Source organism: Geotrypetes seraphini, chromosome 9, assembly GCF_902459505.1.
Source record: "Geotrypetes seraphini chromosome 9, aGeoSer1.1, whole genome shotgun sequence".
Taxonomy (NCBI): Eukaryota; Metazoa; Chordata; class Amphibia; order Gymnophiona; family Dermophiidae; genus Geotrypetes; species Geotrypetes seraphini.
The window spans coordinates 22,710,405-22,731,328 of NC_047092.1; the positions used below are offsets into that span (position 1 = coordinate 22,710,405).

At 43.7% G+C, this 20,924-nt stretch overlaps 1 protein-coding gene across 4 annotated transcripts in view; it reads left to right on the forward strand.

Annotated features, from left to right (window-relative positions):
• The window catches only part of SHANK3 (SH3 and multiple ankyrin repeat domains 3), a 924,054-nt gene that overhangs the window by 488,056 nt on the left and 415,074 nt on the right, over positions 1-20,924 (forward strand). For all 4 annotated transcript variants that reach the window (XM_033958997.1, XM_033958999.1, XM_033958998.1 and 1 more), the window contains one exon: positions 14,241-14,580. In XM_033958997.1, the coding sequence (XP_033814888.1) occupies positions 14,241-14,580 (340 nt within the window). The remainder of the gene's footprint in view (positions 1-14,240; positions 14,581-20,924) is intronic.

Here is a 20,924-nt window from a genome sequence, read left to right on the forward strand (position 1 = left end):
TTGTTTTTCAAGAAAGGATGATAATTGTTTAAATATGATTTATTTTCTGTAAGTTTAGCTATAAACGGAAGATTGGCTATTGGTCGATAGCTAGAATAGTCCTCAAGGGGGATATTAATTTGTTTTGGTTTGGGTCGAATGGATGCCTCTTTTCACTTTTGAGGCATAGAACCAGTTGAGAGGCTTCACTGAATCATATTATGTAAAAATGGGCCTTGTATAGAGAAGTATCATTTTATAATTGTTGAAGGGATTGCATCGAGTGGACTACTTGACATTTTCAGAGTTTGTAAGGTCTGTTGGATCTCTGAAAGCGATGGTATAATAAATGTTGTGAAACTGCTAAATTGCAGATACGTTATCTTTGTTTGGTGAGCTTGGTAATTGTATTGCTGAGGATTGTGTGAGGTTATTCCGTACCATTTTTATTTTATTCTCAAAGTAGTTTGCCAGATCTTGAGTTGGGGGAATGGATGTATCAATTAATTTTTGGTTGTGTTGTGATGTAAGAGATTTCACTATTGCATAAAGAGCTGAAGTATTGTTGGCTGTAGCAATGCATTTAGAGTAGTATTCTTTTTTTGTTGTTTAATAGTGATTTTGTAAAGGGATGCCATTTCTTTGTAGTGGTTTAGTGCCGAGAGGGAATGGTGATGTCTCCATCTTCTCTCTGGGGAACATAATTGACGATGTAGAAATAGAAATTCTGAAGAATACCATGGTTTCTATTTGAATGAAATAGAGGAGATATGATGTTCTAAAGGTGAGATCTTGTCTATCATAGTCTTCATTGCCTCATTTCAAAGGGTTTTTTTTTCTTCAATGATAAACGAGGAAAATTCATCTAATTGTAGTTCGCAAGATTATTGAATTTTGGAAGAGTTGATTTTCCTAAGATATCTAAAATAATAATCTTTGAGAATGGTCGTAATGTTGTTGTAAGGTATTTTTAGGGAAAACGTGATCAGAGAATGATCTGTCCACGGAAGAGAATGGTTTTGTTTTAATTGAAACAGCTGGGTAAGATTTGTAATTATAAATACCATATCTAGTGTGTGTCCTGCAGAGTGTGTAGGACTAGTGATTAGTTGGCATAAAGAGAGATCAGATGTTAGATTAAGAAGGTCTGATATATGAGAATTCTTGAGGTCATCAAAGTGGATGTTGAAGTCGCCAAGGAGAATAGAGTTGATAGTAGATATATATAAATCAAAAATAGATGATTGCAGGAGCATTAGGGAGTCCTTGGTGACCGGAGGAGGGAAATATAAAAGGAGGAAATTGAAAGGTGAAGGGGTGAATATTTTAAATTGAAGGAATTCAAGATGGCAATGCTTATAAGTAATTCCAAATTTGAGGATTAACGATGAATTATGGATAACCGTTATGTCACCTTCTTTCCAGCCCTGATGGTTTGAAACGTGTAGTCAGTAGGAAATACTTGTGAAAGATAAGCTTCTTCTCCCTCAGATAACTAAGTTGCCAGCGGACTGCTGGGCAAGATGGACCTGTGGTCTGACCCAGCGGAGGCACTGCTTATGTTCTTATGTTCTTATTAGACAGAGGATGTGGATATGGTTATAGGCAATGAGGTCTTTTATAAGGTGATGTTTACTTTTTATAGATCTAACATTAAGAAGTCCAAAGGAAGGTAATTTGATAGAGCGGAAATGTGAGCTTTTGAAGTAAAAGATGTTAATGGTATAGGTAAGAGACATCTTGTATTAAGAATTGGCTTTATATCGTGGTGTTTGGAAAGTGTATGTTGAACCCAAAAGGCAGGGATTTGAGATTCTGGTGTCATAAATTCAGAAAAGTGGAGTAAAAGAGGAAACTGGCATATAAGAAGTAAAATTAGAAGGTCTAAAGCATATGTGTCAAAGTCAGTGCTCGAGGGCCGCAATCCAGTCAGGTTTTCAGGATTTCCCCAATGAATGTGCATGAGATCTATTAGCATACAATGAAAGCAGTGCATGCAAATAGATCTCATGCATATTCATTGGGGGAGCTCCTGAAAACCCGACTGGATTGCAGCCCTCGAGGAGGAACTTTGACACCCCTGGTCTAAAGTATTGCATTGTGTTATTGATGAGTGTGCTCTCAGATTGTGCATGAAGGAGCACACTAAGGAGCATTAAATGCTCCTTAAGCGCACTCCTTTAAAGTGTGCCTTGTGCACTGCAAGGACCACTAACTTTAGAAGGACTACCGTCTCAACTTCCGGGGGGGCGGAGTCAGTAGCGCCGCTGCTTTGCAGCCGCGATCTTCTATACAGAGGGTCAAATGGAGCTAAAAAAACACGACAGACAGTTCAAAATATTTAAACAGTAGTGACAAGTGAGTTGTGAGTCAGCAGAGTGAGAGATACATGAAAGACACAACAACAACTCTTTGTTCTGCCCTCATTTCATACTTTACAGTAAAAACCTGACAAAGTTTCAGTGAAAGTCTATGGTAAAGACTGTTCACTCTTTATTAGTCAAGAAACCTGGGCTCTGTTACTTCAACAGGCTCAGGGAAAAGAAAATAGTCTCTTAGTTCAAAGGCATAAGTCTAATTCAAAGTCTTTAAATGTGCCTATGGTTTATAGAGCCCAAGATACTGTTTGTGGCCAGTGGATGCCACACCCAAAACACAGGTTGCAACAGTCTTTCTCTAGCCAAGTATCATGGTTTGGCCACAGCCAGACCCCAGAGTAAGTCCACATATATTCAGCATAAGAAACTGGCTTACCTTAATCAAGCAAAGAGCAACCATTTCACCTTGGAAGTCTCTCTCATAGCTCCACTGCTTTCACAGGCTTCTCCTCAACCCACAGCTTCACACATTGGCTTGCCTTCAGCCTTTCACATTTAACATCAAAGTCTTCAGATAAGTAACAGGCTTCTCCCCTTGCCAGTCTTTCTCATAATCACTTGAGGGCCACTCTGTTTTCCCTGGCTTCTCCTAAACCCACAGCTAGGGAATATCTCTCCTTCTGGAGATTTCTTGTCTCAGGATCTCCCTGAACTACTTCCCTCTAGGACAGGGGTGTCAAACTCAATCACATAAGGGGCCGAAATCTAAAACATAGGCTAAGTCACGGGCAGAATTTTTTATTAAGATACTTAGGGGTCCTTTTATTAAGGTACTGATTTAGCATATGCTAAATACGCACCTTAATAAAAGGACTCCTTAGTCTTAGTAGAAGTATAGGGGTACTTGCGAGGCTCCAACCCCATGACAGCTCTGTGATGTAAACAAAATAAATTTAAAAATAATTTTCCTCTCTCTTTTAGGTCCTAATTCACGCCTGCTGTCTAACACCAGATCTGGCAGGATACATATTTCAAATCTGACATATTGTAATCACAAAACAGAAAATAAAATTATTTTTTCTACCTTTTGTTGTCTGGTCAAATCATGATGTGGTCCCAGGCTCTGGTTGTCTTCTGATAACTCGCTTGCCAGGGTCTCCTTCTTTCTTCTTCCTTTCCATTTCCCTTCCCTCCCCCGGAGGTCTGGTATCTCCACCCACCCCCCTCCCACACACACAAACACACACACCCCATCCCTTGTGTCCAATATTTTTCCCTTTCTGTTCCTTCCCTCCCTAAATCCCATTGTCCACAATCTCTCTAGCTCTCCTCTGTTTTTAGATCCATTATTTCTTCCCCCCCCTAGTCCGGCATATGCACGTCTCTTTGGACACCCCCTTCCATCCCTTCCTCTGTGTACTTCTACACTAGCCAGCCCCTCCCCCCCCCCCCCCCCACACACACACTCCGAAGGCCTGCAAGTTGTAGCAATATGCTAAAAATGATTTAAGAATTTTTGCAGCATCCTCCGTCTTCACCCCTGATCTCCCGGTCTTAGTTTCAGCTAATTACGGCAGCCTGCAGAGAGGATCGCCGGTGTTGTAGCAATCCTAGCAGGCTGCCATTGGCCTCTGCAGCACATTCCCTCTGCCGTGGTCCCGCCTCTCCTCTGACATCACTGCTGCTATTGCTGCTCACACTGTGCCTGTATGAATTATTGTTGCTGGTGTTAACCTTCCACTAGAGCCTGTATCAGTTTCTCCATGTTTTTATTAGAATCCTAGCACACAAAAACACTCTCCACCAGAGGGGAACAAACCAAAATAAAACCTGTCTGGCTGGCACTTGCTTACTTATTATATGGAGTGGAGGAATGGTCTAGTGCAGTGTTTCTCAACCTGCGGTACGCGGACCCTAGGAGGTATGCGTACAGCCTGTTGGGGGTAAGCGGGCTGACCGGGACTCGCAAGAACTGACATCAGCCACTCAGTCAAGCAGTGCGGGGGCAGGCTGGATGCCGAAGAGATCGCGGATGTCCTGCACCGCTGGAGATTCGCCATCCGCTGTCCAGGGGGCTCCGAAAAAGGTACCGGGGGTGGGGGGGATTATTTACAATCGCTGCATAAGCCGCCCCCATATAACTAGACCGCGCCCCATATAAAACCCATGTATAGGCCCGGCCTATATATAGAGAGAAACAGTAGAACCCAACTGACATTATCGTCTCATTTCTCAAGGAAGCGTGCATTAAGACTTGGTACCTTTTCTTAGATTGCAACACATATTTTAAAATTAGCTCTGAGAAACAAAAGAATATCCTTCCCTCTTTTACAAAGCTGTGCTAGCGGCTGTCACTGCAGTAACTGTCCCGAAGCCCTTAGAGATTTAAAGGGCTTCAGGGCTTTTGCCACATGGCAGCTTCTAGCACAGCTTTGTAAAAGAGGGGTGTATGAATTGCCATACTGGATCAGACCATCCAGCCCAGTATCCTCTTCTAAAAGTGTCATTTTGAGCTTTATTCAAATTCATTACTGTCTCTGCAAACCATATGACTTTCCATTTTATCTTGTCTATAACATCTATGGTCTTGCCCCTGCTATTCTTTCTGCATTCCATTTTAGTCTTCTACTTGGTTCTTTTCTTTTTTATTCCTCTTTGATGTATATTTTCCACATTGTTTCTGTTTTCTTGGACTATTGCATGACTTTCTGTATTGTATCATTTCTAGATTTCTGCCTTCTCTTCACTCTCATTTTGAGTTCTATAAACACATCTTTTTCTGTCACTTCTCATGTCCAATCAGCTTCATATGTTCACCCATTTTGTCAGCTTTGTGTTTTTTGTTTCAGCATGCAGCTGTCTTCTGCTTGTTCAGGATTTTTATTGTCATCGGAAGGAAGGAATCAGTGCCAAATTTAAGGCATAATGATGTCATCTTCAAAAGTATATTGCATCTTTCATTAAGCAACCAATTGATGTCATGGCAATTACCTTGCATTGATAAATATGAAGCAAATCATTTTAATTGTATTTTGTGTTAAATTAAGAATTTTAAGGGATAGTGTTTGCTCAGTTACCAAGCATTCACCATAAATAAATTAAATCAATCAGTAAATGACTAGAAAAATCAGCACAAATACATTTATTGGACCACAGACAGGTTGACCAACACATAAATGGTGCAAGCTATAGAGACTGAACATATACTTCAGGATATCCATAACTCATTCCAACTTGGTATCATCTACAAATTTAACAAGCTTAATTGTTATGCTATCACCCAGGAACAGTACAGATCCCTATTCTTGAAGATGTCAAATGATATTTCTTCCCAGGTTACATAGAAACATAGAATTGTCTGTGTGTTGCAGACAATTACCTCCCACAATACCACCCACATTATCCTGGTTTGCATCAAGTAATATAATTTTCATTGTGTCCAAATATTAGATGTGATGACTATGGCTACATTGAATGGAAATAAAATGGGGTTCCTTGTACTAAAATGCCTAAAGCTGTTAATGCAAGAATTAGGGCATATTAATCGCTAATACAGAATGTAATGTAATGTAATGTAATTTATTTCTTATATACCGCTACATCCGTTAGGTTCTAAGCAGTTTACAGAAAATATACATTAAGATTAGAAATAAGAAAGGTACTTGAAAAATTCCCTTACTGTCCCGAAGGCTCACAATCTAACTAAAGTACCTGGAGGGTAATAGAGAAGTGAAAAGTAGAGTTAGAGGAAAAATAAAAATAAAATAAACATTTTAACAAGACAGCATTGATCTAAATACTTTGGAAGGTAGAAGAGAGGAGAGAAAGGAATAGAAGCATGATGAAGTGATGAAGTGGAGCAAGTAAGTTTAGGAGGAGCGATTGACGTTTCCAGAAAGGGCTTCTTCAGGGAAGAGACTTGGCCGACAGTCCCAGGATGCCTATGTCTCCTCCCCTGAGATGTTCTCCCATCCATGCATTCCCTCCCAGACACACTGCCCGTGAAGAGCATTAATAGCTACCAAAGTGGCATGAAGATTTGTTGTATGCATTTATAACATATTGTGTTAGGGGGCAGAAACTAAATGAGTCATGGGTGTGAGCTGCATAATTTTTGCATGCTTTCCATTTGTGCAGTAACTCCATTTCAATTATCGCCTCTTCAATAGAAAGTGCTAAATACAGCCATGCTAAATGTGACTAGGGAGGGAGGCCTAAGATTCCGGTTGGCCCAGGCGCCTAAGGCCCTCCTATGAGAGGGGTCTTAGGCGCCTGGGCCAATCAGGGCCTTAGGCCTCTCCCGGTGCATCCCAGGATGCACTGGGAGGGAGGCCTAAGATTCCAGTTGGCCCAGGCACCTAAGGCCCCTCCAATGAGAGGGGTCTTAGGCACCTGGGCCAATCAGGGCCTTAGGTCTCTCCCCGGTGTCCCAGGATGCACCAGGAAGGGGAAGGCCTGGCATTCTGTGGAGGCGGGTCTGCCAGATGGAGGGAGTAAACATCCTTCTGGCCAGACAACTTAAAAAAGGTATTGTGGGGTCTAGGTGGGCTTGAGGGGGGGTGTCTGGGAGCATGCCCTTTGGTGGGGGGTACCGTCAGGAGGGACTGGGCATCCCTCCTGCTGGTGGATGTCTCAGTAAGGTGGCAGCAGGAGGAATTGATCATTCTTTCTGCTGTGGACATTCGAGGGGGGGGGGCAGCTTCAGGGGTTCCAGCAGGAGGAACTAGGCATCCCTCCTGCCTGAGGATGTGTTGGGGGGTGCATCAGGAAGGACTGGGCATCCCTCCTGCTGGTAGTCTTTGTGGAGGTGACAGGTTCCCTACTGCGGCCGCTATACTGATCACAGCAGGGAGATTCCCTTGCCACGATCAGCTCAGCGGCAACCTGATTCTCTAACCAGTGCTTATGACATAGACACTGGTTAGAGAATCATGGTGTTAGGCAATTCTATATAGGACACCCGTGTGCAAATCTCAAAAGCCACTTAGGTGGCTTCTGAGACTGGGTGTCCTATACAGAATCCAGCCCTTAGACCTGGTTTTACATCGTTTAAGCCACAACGTATAGGTACTCTCCATAAAACTTTTGATTATCCCTGCAGTACGACCAAGTATAGGTCAGCCCACATCCCGCTCACCTCCCACCCTCACTACTCCTTCAAACACGCCCCTTTCAGCTCTCGGCGCACAGAGGGATTCAGAGGCCTAAAAAGTTTTGGCACTTGGACGACCTGTCTTTTAGGTAGTTCAAGTGCTGACTTGAGCAGATTTTTAGACGTATTTTTGTTTTGATTATGAGCCCCATAGTTTTCTGCCTGCCTCCTTTCAGATGGGCTGGAGAGTTCATCAGCTGGCCTGATAACCAGTGGAGCTGGTGCTGAATGGTCCTTAAACAGGCAGTCAGTGGAGGGAGGAGAAGGGCAGTGGTACTCAGGAACCCTCTCCCAGATCTAGAGCCAGAGAAATAGCTATTAGCTCTGAACCAGAGAAGTCTCAAGATATGAAGAGAGAGAGAAAATTAGGAAATCAGCCAGTAAGAATATGTTAGAGACTTACAAGTAAGGATATGATAGAGATTTACAAGATCATGAAGGGCATAGAGAGAGTGGAGAGCGACAGATTCTTCAAACTTTCAAAAAATAAAAGAACAAGAGAGCACTCGGAAAAGTTGAAAGGGGACAGATTCAAAACGAATGCTAGGAAGTTCTTCTTTACCCAACGTGTGGTGGACACCTGGAATGTGCTTCCAGAGGGCATAATAGGGCAGAGTACGGTACTGGGGTTTAAGAAAGGATTGGACAATTTCATGCTGGAAAAGGGGATAGAGGGGTATAGATAGAGGTTTGCTGCACAGGTCCTGGACCTGTTGGGCCGCCGCGTGAGCAGACTGCTGGGCAAGATGGACCTCAGGTCTAACCCAGCGGAGGCATTGCTTATGTTCTTATGTTAAGGTGGGAATTTTGTTGGCAAATTCTTTCTGGCCAACATTCAGTGTTATTTGGCCAGTAAGGAATGGCTTCTTACTGGCCAAATAGCATATAGCTGGATAGTCACTGATATTTAGCACAAGATAGTTAGCTATCTCCCGCTGGATATCCCATTCCTTGGATTGGCTGGAAACCGGCTATGTCATGCACCATAGCCAGTTACTGCCAATATTCAGTGTCTGGCCTGATAAGGCTAGCAGCTAGGTAGACCTAGGGTTAGGGTTACCAGATGTCTGAGGGTCCAGATGGCTTTTCAAAACCCGGCATTTTATCCGGGTTTTGAAAAACAACCAGCTAGCAGCAACATTGGGACAGCATCTGCGCATGCGCTGATGCAATGCGGTGATGTCATTGGATCCTGCTGTTGGGGGGGAGGAGGGGGGTTGGAAGGAGAGAGAGAGAGAGAGAAGCACTAAAAGGGTACAGAAGATGGGAAGGGAACTAAGGAAATGGGTGAAAGGTCGGGGTGGGGTGAGGGCAGGGTCATGTTTCCTCTTATTTTACTTCACAAATATGGTATCCCTAGATAGACCTGCCTACAAAGCAGATCTAGCCTGGGCTGCTAGGTCTTAGCTGGCCAACTGCTAAATATCAGCTTGGTCAGCTAAGTTCATGGTGGTGAACCTTAGAAACATAGAACATGACGGCAGAAAAGGGCCACAGCCAATCTAGTCTGCCCACACTAATGGCCCACCCCTAACTACCTCCATGAAGAGATCCCACATGCCAATCCCATCTTTTCTTAAAATCTGGCACGCTGCTGGCCTCAATTACCTGTTGTGGAAGATTATTCTAGCGATCAACCACCCTTTTGGTGAAGAAATATTTTCTGGTGTCGCCATGAAATTTCCCACCCCTGATTTTAACGGATGCCCTCTTGTTGCCGTGGGTCCTTTAAGGAAAAAGAGATCCTCTTCCACCTCGATACGGCCTGTGACATATTTGAACGTCTCAATCATGTCTCCCTCTCTCTGCGTTCCTCGAGTGAGTACAGCTGCAACTTACCAAGTCGTTCCTCATACGGGAGATCCTTGAGACCTGAGACCATCCTGGTGGCCATTCGCTGAACCGACTCAACTCTCCGCACATCTTTTTGATAATGCGGCCTCCAGAATTGTACACAGTATTCCAGATGGGGTCTCACCAGATATTGATCCAGATATTCAATGTCGGTAACCGGAATGGCCATGGGATCACTGTGGACCACGGGAAGTAGCTGGGCTGCTTCTGCAGTCTCAATATCGGACCATTTTTTTTGTTAAATATTCCTTTTTGGGGTTTAAAGTGAAGGACTCCAACTTGCTGGGCAGAAGAATTTGAAGCAGCTTGAATCCCAGGAAAGGCAAGCTTAGCCAAGGGAGTTAAAAAGAAGAAACACCTTTGTAGTAACTTGAATCCCAGGGAATGAATACTGTGCCCAATATTGAGACTGCAGGAGGCAGCCCAGCTACCTTCCATGGTCTGTGGCAATCCCAGATATTCAACACCAGGGCCATCCACACATATTGAGCTTCCCCACATGTTGAAATGGCATTTAAACATCCGAGCTTCTCTAGACATTTAAATGCTATAGTTCACAAGTGGCGATACTTGTAAAATAACCACTTTGGTATTAGGATTTAATGTTCCTTTAACATTATTAGGTCCAATATTCAAAGCTGGTACTATAGATCAAGTAAAAAAACCTGTGTCAGCCAGAATTTTATAAAATGCTGACCATCACAGGTTAAATATTACCCCTAAAATGTCTTAGCCCTCATCTTTCCCTTTGTCATTTTCTGTACTCTGCACTATACTGACCACTGCAGATTAAATGTAACCCCCAGTATGTCTCAACTCTCATCTTTCCCTTTATTCTTTTCTGTACTCTGCATTCCATTGCCCCATTTGTTGTCTCTGCATACCTTTCTTCCTGTCTTATGCTCTTTCACACCTCATTCCTCTTTACATTTTCTTCTTTCCTAAGATGTCTCACAACTCCTTATCTTCCTGCTTTCTCTTTCAAATTTATCCTCATGCTCTTTGAAGCTGCCTAGTAGAGTCTTAGTCCATAGTTGTTTCAGTCCGTCAGTGCTGCAAATATCATGCAGCTCTTCTGCATTATCCATGTATGCTGGATTGTAATTTCTATTGAGGAAGGTTGGTGTAGAGTTACCTGACGTCTGGGAAAAAAAAGACATGTCCAGCAGTTTGTATGGGTTGTGGAAAGCACCGAGCTCTGGCCGTGTCTGGAGGGCCTTCAACAAGCATGCGCAGATGACATCATGCATCCGCGCATGCTGGAGGCCCTCCAGACACGGCCTGGAGGTTGGGAAAAAAAGAGACAAGGCTTTTTGGGGGTGGGACTGAATGGGGTGGGGTTAGAGCCAGAAAGGGGCAGGTTGGAGGCAGATCAAGGTAGGGCTGAGGCAGAATGGGGTGGAGCCATGCATCCAGGTTTGCTCCAGCTCATGTTCTCCGATCTCTAAACGATCGTCGCATGGTCCTTCTTGGATTATGCTCAGCTCATCATATAGGACCAAATTCTGTAAAGGATGTCTAACTTTAGGCATCCACAATGTGGATGTTCATCAACTTAGGTGTCCAAATAAAGTGGATAATAAGTCCAATTAAATACTTTAACAAGCATTAATTGAAACTTAGACATCTAAACGCTGGATGCGATTCTACAAATAGACGTCCACAATTTTGTGGATGCCCATTGGAAAAAGCTGTGCCTAAAATATAGGTGTGGGAGTGGCTGTGATTTGGACATCCATTTACAGAATCGCATGCCGTTCAGCACCTGAATGTATTGTGGCTGGGCCCGGCCCTCGACTAACGAAAGACCCAACACAGACCACAGGCAAGATTTTGGGCGCCTTTGATTTGGTTGGAGAAAAGAAACTTCCGGTTGTGTCAGAGGAGAAGCTTCCACCCGCAGACGCACGCAACTTCAGACAGGCTCTGGCGGCTTGCACAAATTACACTGTAACGCGCCACAAATGTAAGGAGGAGGGAGGGAGATAGATACGGTTGGTAGGTAGGAAGGAGGGAGGGGCCCGTGCATGATCAGTGACCGCACGCGTTCCCTCCCTTAACTGCGGAGACAAGGCCATTCACCGCTCCACGGGACGGTGGATGGCCTTATCCCCGTACCTGCAATGAGCACTTTCTTTCTCTCTTCTAATCCCTGCGCCACACACTCCAAAAGTGTGCCTGAACAAGGGATTATGCAACAAGATAAGGTGCTTATGACTTATTTATTTTTTAGGAAAAGATGTAAATCTTGGTAGTTTATAGATACTAACCCTAACATACAATTTCTGAATAAACGAAAGAGGCGGTAAACGGATGTTTATATTATACACCTCTAATTTGTGGATAATGCAGTAAAAAAGTATTATTTAGTCTAGTAGAAGAATAACGCAATTGAGAAAAAAGACTTGAACTTGATGCATTTCTCAACCGATAACCAGTGAAGATTGTTCTAAAGTGCAGTAACACTGTCATATCAGTATCAGCGTGATTGTGCCGCTGTGTGAGTGGAGGTGCGGACCTTTCATTGGGTTCTCGCTCCCAGGATTGACAAATTTAATACAACAATATCTGTCACTTTGTTCTCCCTCCTGATGAGGAAATTGAAACAGGACCTGTCGAGTGGAGATACAGCGCGGACAAGTATCCGCACTTGAAATGATAACTTCAGCTGCCAGAGCTAAGTAGTCTGATTTGTGGGGCGGCTCCGGCTGGATGTCTTTTTGATTTTTAGAGCGTTAAGTTTCTCATTCACGGAGTTTTATCTTTTCCATTCACGTTTACTGTTTGATATATTTTGCATTGATTTTGGACACTTAGATAAAGATTTTGTTTACTTCTTATCACCTTTGGGACACGGATGTTGATATGGACTCTTTTATGGACTATGATTCTTTAATGGACGTTTACTCTTTAATGGACGTTTACTGAGTGTGTGGGTTTTTTTGATTGATTTTTTTCGGTCATTATTTATTTTTTGTTTCTAGTTTTTGATTTTTTATATTTTGCCTAGTTTTTTCATTTTTGTCACTTTTGTTTGAGTGTTCTTCCGGAAGGGCTTTTTCTTCTACTTCCTGTTACATTTATATTTTCTCCCCCTGTCACCACTCCGGTACATGTCTCTGCACTTTATCCTTGCCAGCTTTTTTATTAATAGATATGAAGGTATGATGATGTACGGGGCAGGATTCATTTAGACTTTTGTCTAAGTGCTTGTCACTTCATGAACACCTGCCTGGGGCTGTTGGTTATTGCGAGGGATGAATTAGGCTCGTACTGATTATTGCCTTGCTTCTTCTTTAAATTAGTTCCTTATTTAAGGATCTAGCTGGTGGTGCATTTTTCACGCCGTTGTTGGTCCTGGTTAAGAGTATAATATATTGTAGTACCAATTTTTGTGCCGTGGACATATCTCTTTTAAGCCATATACGAGTATTAACCTAATGGTGGTGTTTTGAATTAACTGCAATTTTCTTGTTAATTTTGAAGTTAAATTCAAATATAATAATAATAATAATAATAACTTTATTTTTGTATACCGCCATACTCCGAAGAGTTCTAGGCGGTTCACATTAGTTAGACAGAGATTACAAGTGGTTACATATCAAATTGATCATAGAGTTGCAAACAGCAGGAGAGAGTAGTTACAAGTGGTTACATATCAAATTGATCGTAGAGTTGCGAACAGCAAGAAGAGAAGTAGGGGGGAGAGGAGGGAGACGGGGGAGGGGAGTAGATCAGAAGGGGGGGAGGAGGAGAATAGAAAAGGGGCATTAAGGGTCTTGGTCTCGGAATAGGTGAGTTTTGAGTAATTTTCTAAAGTCGAGGTAGTTGTAGGCCTTGAGGACCATTTGGGCTAGCCAAGGGTTTAATTTGGCGGCTTGGAAGGCGTAGGTTTTGTCGAGGAATTTTTTTGAGTGTCATAATTTTAGGGAGGGGAAGGCGAAGAGTTGAATTTTACGGGAGTTCTTATAGTTGTGGTTAAGGGTGGAGTGAGGGGTGATGTAGCTTGGGGATAAACCAAATATTGTTTTGTAGCAAAAACAGGCGAATTTGAATATGATTCTGGATTTTAGAGGGAGCCAGTGGAGTTTGTGGTAGAAAGGGGTGATATGGTCCCATTTTTTCAGGTCAAATATGAGGCGGACAGCGGTGTTCTGGATCATCCTTAGTCTCCTAATGGTTTTCTTTGAGGAGCTCAAGTAGATGATGTTGCAGTAGTCCAGTATATAGAGAATTACAGTAATCAAGTTGGGGTAACACTAACATTTGAACTAAAATAGCAAAATGATGTTCAAAGAAATAAGTTTTTTTTACTAATCTAAGCTGTCTCGTGATATATAGTGTCTTCCTTCAGGCGTACATTTTCGGCACCTATCTTTGCATGAATCATATCTACGTAGGCGCTTTAGGCCACTTAATGCCTCTTCTGGTGTTGACCATGCCCACAGTGGCATTTAGTGGCCTACAGCACCTATGTTGGCACAATTCCAGTGCCTTTTATTTAGGCACCAGTAAGCACTTTAACTTTCCTGTTTTTTTGTCGTTTTAAACAGCATTTCTTCATTAACTTAGGGTCTGGTAGAATTTCCCCGTAAGTGCTCCTATGTTAATTTTATTTTACTGGCTGTGAGTTAATGCTGACATTAGCACATGGGCATATATTCAATAAATAGGAAAAAGCCTTTTTTGACTAGTGCAATAAAAGGACTTAGAACATAGAAAAGTCCGGCATAAGGATGCACTATTCATTTCTTAGCACAGTTTAATAAGAGGGCCCCTAAGTAAATAAATATTGAAATGTTACCCTCACAAAAGGAATTCTATAGATAGAGAATCCATAATGACATTTAAAATCTATTTATTTGGGGGGATTATATGATATGTATAACTTGCATTCATGCTGCTAATTGAGCTTCTTTTTCTGACTTTTATTTCAGTGCCTTTTAGAGAAACTCCAAGTTACACGAAAAGGAGGCGAATCACAAGTTCCAGCAGCCTCTCTTCCCCCCGCACACTGCAGCGTTCTGCTAGCGACAATAACTTGAATGCTGAGGGACACCCTCCTTACTCCCCAGTGCCCTCGCTTCGCAGCCTGCCCCCACTGCTGCTGTCACAGTCGCCAGAGGGGGCTGTGGGGGCGGGAGTGGGGGACAGCAGCCTGGCGAGCACGGGCAGCTCCCGCAGCACTCACAGCCGCTCCCCTTCTCTGCAGCGAGTGCAGGAGGAGAGAGAGGCCGAATCCCATACGCTTAGGAGAAGCAGCCGTGGCAAGACCAGGTAAGAGAACTGAGCCAGGAGCAAGTCCTGGCATTACCTGAGAAGCCTTTAAGAATGAAGGGTGAAACATTCCTTGGTGCTTCTAACAGAGGTTGAAGTTATAGAAGGAAAGTGTCAATATTCACCCAGTGGCAGTCATTGTTTTGCTGACCTCCCAGATATTCATTGCCGGGCCATGGCCGGGCACCAGCACTGAATATCCAGGCATATGTGGCTAGCTAAAACATAGCTGGATAAGTGTGATATGCAGCATTTAACCAACAAAAATGAACTGCATACAGTCCTGTTTATACTAAACTAAACTAAACTAAGCCTTAGGTTTATATACCGCATCATCTCCACGGAAGTGGAGCTCGACATGGTTTACAGAGTTAAAAAAATATGGGAAGAGAGAAGAGAAAGAGTTTACAAAGCATAAAAAGAGGGGATGTAATCAGGAGAAGAGATTATTATATGCTAGAGAAAAGCCAGGTTTTCAGTTGTTTTCGGAATAGTTGGAGGGAGTCCAGGTTCCGCAACGGGACAGTGAGGTCGTTCCAGAGGCCGGTGATTTTGGAGAGGAGGGATCTACCCAGTTTACCTGCGTGCAGGATGCCGTGTAGAGAGGGGAAGGATAGTTTATGTCTGTGGGCAGATCTGGTGGTAGTTGGTGTCGGGGCGAGGACATTATTTTATTCAGTTAAGGGCTGAATATTGGCTCTTAACCAGTTAAGTGCCAACTCAGCCCCCAGAATAACCACAAAATAACCAGGTTCAACAGGCACTAACCAGGCATTTTCAGCGGCAGCATCTGTTTAAGTGAAACAGACGTTTCAGACTTCCTGCTGTGGTTATTTTTTCATGATATGCTGAAGAAGGCTAAAGCACAGCACAGTTGTAGAAGGCTGAAACGTCAGTTCTGTCTACTCATATACAGGAAGACCTGCTCATTCGCAACAATCAGAACAGAACTAGTTTTTAGTAGTATGTATGTCAGAGCTTGATTTCCTGTCTCTGATAGAGTGGGAGAGTTCCTAAGTACATAAACAGGCAAAGAGTGTGGCAAGATGAGCAGCAGTTAAAGTTCCTAAGAAAGAAAACTCACTTTATGATTAAACTAAAACCAAACTAAACTAAAGATTAACTTTGTATACCGAGTCGTCATTCTGAGAAAGCTCGACTCAGTTTACAGCAATTAAATAAACAGGGAATGATTTACAAATGATAAGTAGAAGATAATAGCAAAATTTCAAAAGAATTAATTTTCAAAATGTACTTAGACTCCAAACCCGGGTGATAAGACTTTGCCCCATCTTGAATCCACATGAGTAATTCATGGCCTTGTTTTGCAGAATTTGACAAGAAAAAGAAGATTCATTTGTTACCCATGTCTCATCAGGGTTCATGGTGGAGCCTCAACCCAGCCCTCAGAACACACCCAGTCAGGTTTTCAGGACATAGATTTGCATATACTAAAGTTAATGCACATAACTTTATTTCATGCATATTCATTATGGATATCTTGAAAATCAGACTGGTTTGGTGTGTCTTAAGGACTGGGCTGAGAACCTCATCTGTTAGAACAGGGCTGCCTAATTCCGGTCCTCGAGATCTACAGGCAGGCCAGGTTTTCAGGATATCCACAATGAATATGCATAAAAGAGATTTGCCTGTACTGCCTTCTTAATATGCAAATTTCTCTCATGCATGTTCATTGTGAATATCCTGAAAACCTGGCCTGCCTGTAGATCTCAAGGACCGGAATTGGACAGCCCTGTGTTAGAAGCATTAACTTGTTGGATAAAGGCATCAATCCATATTGATGATAACCAATGTATGGTTTCTGGCAATATGGATACATTTGCATAGACTGCTGTGATTTTTTTTTGTCCTACCGGTTGGTCCCACCTCTGTATGGCTTTTCTGGATAGGCTGGATCTACTAAAACAGGACTTCCCAAACCTGTTCTGGGGATCCCAGAGCTAAATGAATTTTCCAAATCTCCACAATGAATCTATATATAATGAATCCACATATAATCAGTTTCCATGTATACTAATTGATTTCATGCATATTTGTTGTGGATATCCTGAAAACCAACCAAATCAAGGTTAGGAAGCCCTGTAGAAATTTGTATAGACTGATTAGAAGGGGTACCCAATTCATCGTTAACAAGTTATGTGACAGGCTTATGGGTCCTGTCTGAGCTGTGTACCACTACAGTATCATCAGCATGCTGACCAGCAGGCATACTTTCACCATCAGCTGCATTTTCCTCAGTTACACCCATTAAAAGTACAAGAATATTGATGTCTGCCAATATTCCCTTGCAAGGACTGTTATTAACTGTGGAACCACTAAACCCAAGTAGAGGTTCAGATTCACTGGTTGATTCTGATAAATTTGGCATTGCTACTGGTCTGTGTGTAGGAGGTACATGAGGTGTGTCTTGTGTATGTTGTGTGAGAGAGGGATCACTAAGATCCTCTGCACTGCTAGCATTTCTTTCAGGTACTATCTTAGTTAGTGACCCATTTGTGAAGTGTCTCACTAACTCAATCGGATCTAGGCCTTGTGATGCTGTTGGGTCTTACTGCTACTGCTCCAGCAATCAACATAGAGACGTGAGCGTTTGCTAAAAATCTGCTCTCCCTGAAGAAAATTTTGAAACGCGTCAGTGGGAAATGAGGCAGACCCGGTTTAAAGCTAAGTTATTTACTATGCACTAAATAGAACTATAGAGACCATTATGCTTTATAAATAATGCACTGACACTTTATAAATTTTTATAACTTATTACAAGACATAACAAGAAGTTGCACATTAGTTCAATATTCACAAAAAAAATGTTCCAGTGAGGACGGCTACCACACTACTTTATTGTGTGGCATTCTGAAGAACTATTGTGATTTGAACATATATATAGTGGAGGTCTGACGGTGGGTCATAAGAACATAAGAACATAAGCAGTGCCTCTGCCGGGTCAGACCAGAGGTCCATCCCGCCCAGCAGTCCGCCCCCGCGGCGGCCCAACAGGTCATGACCTGCCTTAATCACCAGAAGGGGCCCCCTTGCCCCCTAGGTTTCTCATCGAAGTCCTATCTTCCCATCAATGTCCTAACCCTCCGGCCTTGCACCTGCACGACCTGGTGAGCTGTCTATACTTATGCAACACCCCAGCACCTCCCTCAGTACCCTCAGTACCCCACGATCCCCTTTTCCCTCAGGAATCTGTCCAATCCCTGTTTGAATCCCTGTACTGTACTCTGCCGGATCACTTCCTCCGGGAGCGCATTCCATACAGCATTCCAACTGAAATGTGGAATTCTCAGACTCTGATAATTCTGCAAAGTGATCTGAGTCACAGCTTTCTGGTTTATTCTGTAAGCAAGTTTGATATATTAACTTTTGTGTGTATTTTGCCATTGGCCTGGATGTTGCAGAATTGTCAATGTGTGGCAATTGGACTGATTGACCTATGTGATTTCTGAGTATAGTTTTCTCAGTAGCTTTTCCACTTGCACACTGGCAGGTTTGGCAACTGAGTCACTACCACATAGGGCTCTTTGCACCAGTGGTTTGATAGCTTTTGTGTGCCTGAAATGCCTAGAGCTATGATCTGTACTCTATCCTGTCACTGCAGGTGGTCACAGGCTGCTTGGTGCAGACCCTGACTGGTGACAAACAATAGTTCAGCACGCTTCCCAATAGGGGGAAAGTCCTACAGGCAACTTGCCAGGATGCAGGTGCCAAACCCAGTTAAAATGAAGACTCTCAAATTCAACAGTCTTAAAGTTCAACTAATGTTGTATCTTTATTCCTAGGCATAAGTATCATTACGGTTAGGAAAAGAAAAGAATCAGTGTCACTTTCCTCAAAGGCAAAAATAAAATGCAATAGACAAACACAGTTCATTAGAAGATAAGTAACAGGCAAAAAATGTCCTTGCTGCCAACCCTCAGTGGACCATAAGCTTCACAAACACAGTTCATTGGCCTTGTCTCCCAAAATCTTATTCAGCTGGCCCAGGTCTCAAACGGCTGGAGCCTCCAACTTTAAAAGTTGTACCGGGGAGATTACTGAGTCTTCTTTCAAATGGCTTTTTACACCTTTCAAAAATCCCTTCCCAGGGTATTAGCAAACTCCTCCCAACAATAATCCTCAGCTCCTCACTGAGCCAAAATAAAATATAGCAAAAGAAAGAAAGTTCAAAACTTTGCAAACCCAAACAGTGCTAACTTCAGCACACTGATGTGCCCATCCCCCACTGAGTGTAATCAAACACTCCACCAATGGTTCTTTGCTTCAAAACCCATTAACTTCAGTGAGGGAAAAAAGAAAAAAACTTTCACCAAAACAGTCCACACCTGTTTGAAACTGACCTGGGACTTACTGTATTTTTCACTCCACAAGACGCACCTGACCATAAGACGCACCCTAGATTTAGAGGAGGAAAACAAGAAAAAAAACATTCTGAACCAAAATTCTCCCTGCTAGGCTCTGTACCCTGTCCCCCTTCTGGTGGTCTAGTGGTAGGCAAGGACAGGGCACAGGGCAGGCCTAGTGGCAGGCAGGGCCCCCCACCCCGAGGCAAGCAAGCAGGCAGAGCTCCCCAAAGTGTATAATCTTTCTTCTCTTCTTCACTATCCATGTATACCATTTCCTCCCCTTCCATTAAGTATCACATCTCTGTATCTTTATTTCTCCCCTTTCCAGCATTATTCCATATCCTTGTCCCTATGCTCCCTCCTCCTTCAGCATTTATTTGCTCTGTCTCTTTCCCTCCCCATGTTAAGATTCATTTGCTTCCTCCTCTACTCCTGTACTCCTCACCCCCGCCCGTCACCCCGAGGCAGGCAGGCAGGACAACCCACCCTCCAAGGCAGGCAGGCAGTGCCCCCCCCCCCATATCCCCTCCGACCTCTCCCCCGTACCTTATAGTTCCTCTGGTGCAGCTTAACGGGCCCGTTCCTCCATGTCCTGCCCGAACGCGAAGGGAGTCAGAGAAGCAGCAGTGGAGGCAGCTAAGGCCCGGATGTGCTGCCCAGCACTGCCTTGGGGGAAGGAAGGGAGATGAGTGGTAGGCCAGAACCAGCCACCACTGTTGCTGTTAACGTAGCCACTCGCTCTCGTCAGGGTCGCGCCACCATGCTGACTCCCAGCAGCTGCCAGTTCGTATGGCTGCTGCTCGTGCCCAGCCCGCAGGGAGTGTGTGGGAAGCAGGACTTACTTTCTCCAGCAGCAGAGCAGCGTGCAAGGCTGCCTGACTGATCGGCTGATGCGGTTGCCTCCTCTTCCCTTCTGTTGCGACAGAGCGGCAAATAAGGCTGCCTGCCTGGTCCCGCACCTTTCAACCATTTTAGTCACTCTTCTCTGGACCCTTTTGAGTAGTACCGCGTCCTTCTTCGTGTACAGCAACCAGTTCTGGACGCAGTACTCCAGGTGAGGGCGCACCATGGCCCGGTGCAGCGGCATGATAACCCTCTCCGATCTCTTCCTGATCCCCTTCTTAATCATTGCTAGCATTCTGTTTGCCCTTTTTGCCGCTGCAGCACATTATGCAGACGGCTTCATCGACTTGTCAATCAGAACTCCCAAGTCTCTTAACTGTGAGGTCTCTCCAAGTACTGCCCCGGACATCCTGTATTCGTGCATGAGATTTTTGTTACTGACATACATCACTTTACACTTATCCACGTTGAACCTCATTTGCCATGTCGATGCCCATTTCTCAAGCTTGATTATGTCACGTTGCAGATCTTCACAATTCCCCTGTGTCTTCACTACTCTGAATAACTTTGTATTGTCCGCAGATTTGATCACTTCACTCGTTGTACCAATGTCCAGATAGTTTATGAAGATGTTGAAGAGCATGGGTCCAAGCACCGAGCCCTGCGGCACCCCACTGGTGATGCTCCTCCAGTCCGAGTATTGTCCATTTACCCCCACTCTCTGTTTCCTATGCTCCAGCCAGTTGTTGTTTTTTTTAACTTTAGCCAGTTTTTAATCCACGTGAGTATTTCAACCTCGATTGCATGGCTCGCTATTTTCTGAAGTAGTCGTTCATGTGGACCTTGTCAAACACCTTCTGAAAATCCAGAAAATGAGAAATATGTGCTCTGGCACTTGACCCTATTTTAGCTTGCTGTGGGTTTGAACTCATGACCTGTAGATGATGGAAGCAGCGCCCATAACCACTGAGCCTCAGAATAAGCAGACACATCAGTAAGTGAATGTAATCTGGGTGTCTAGAGAGCTTTGCTAACCCCAGCACTGCTCGTCTGATTCTTAAAGGGGCTAAAGCAGGCCCAGAGCCTGATTGGTCACAATTCCCAGCTTGTAGCTCTTGGCTTTTGACTTGGGCA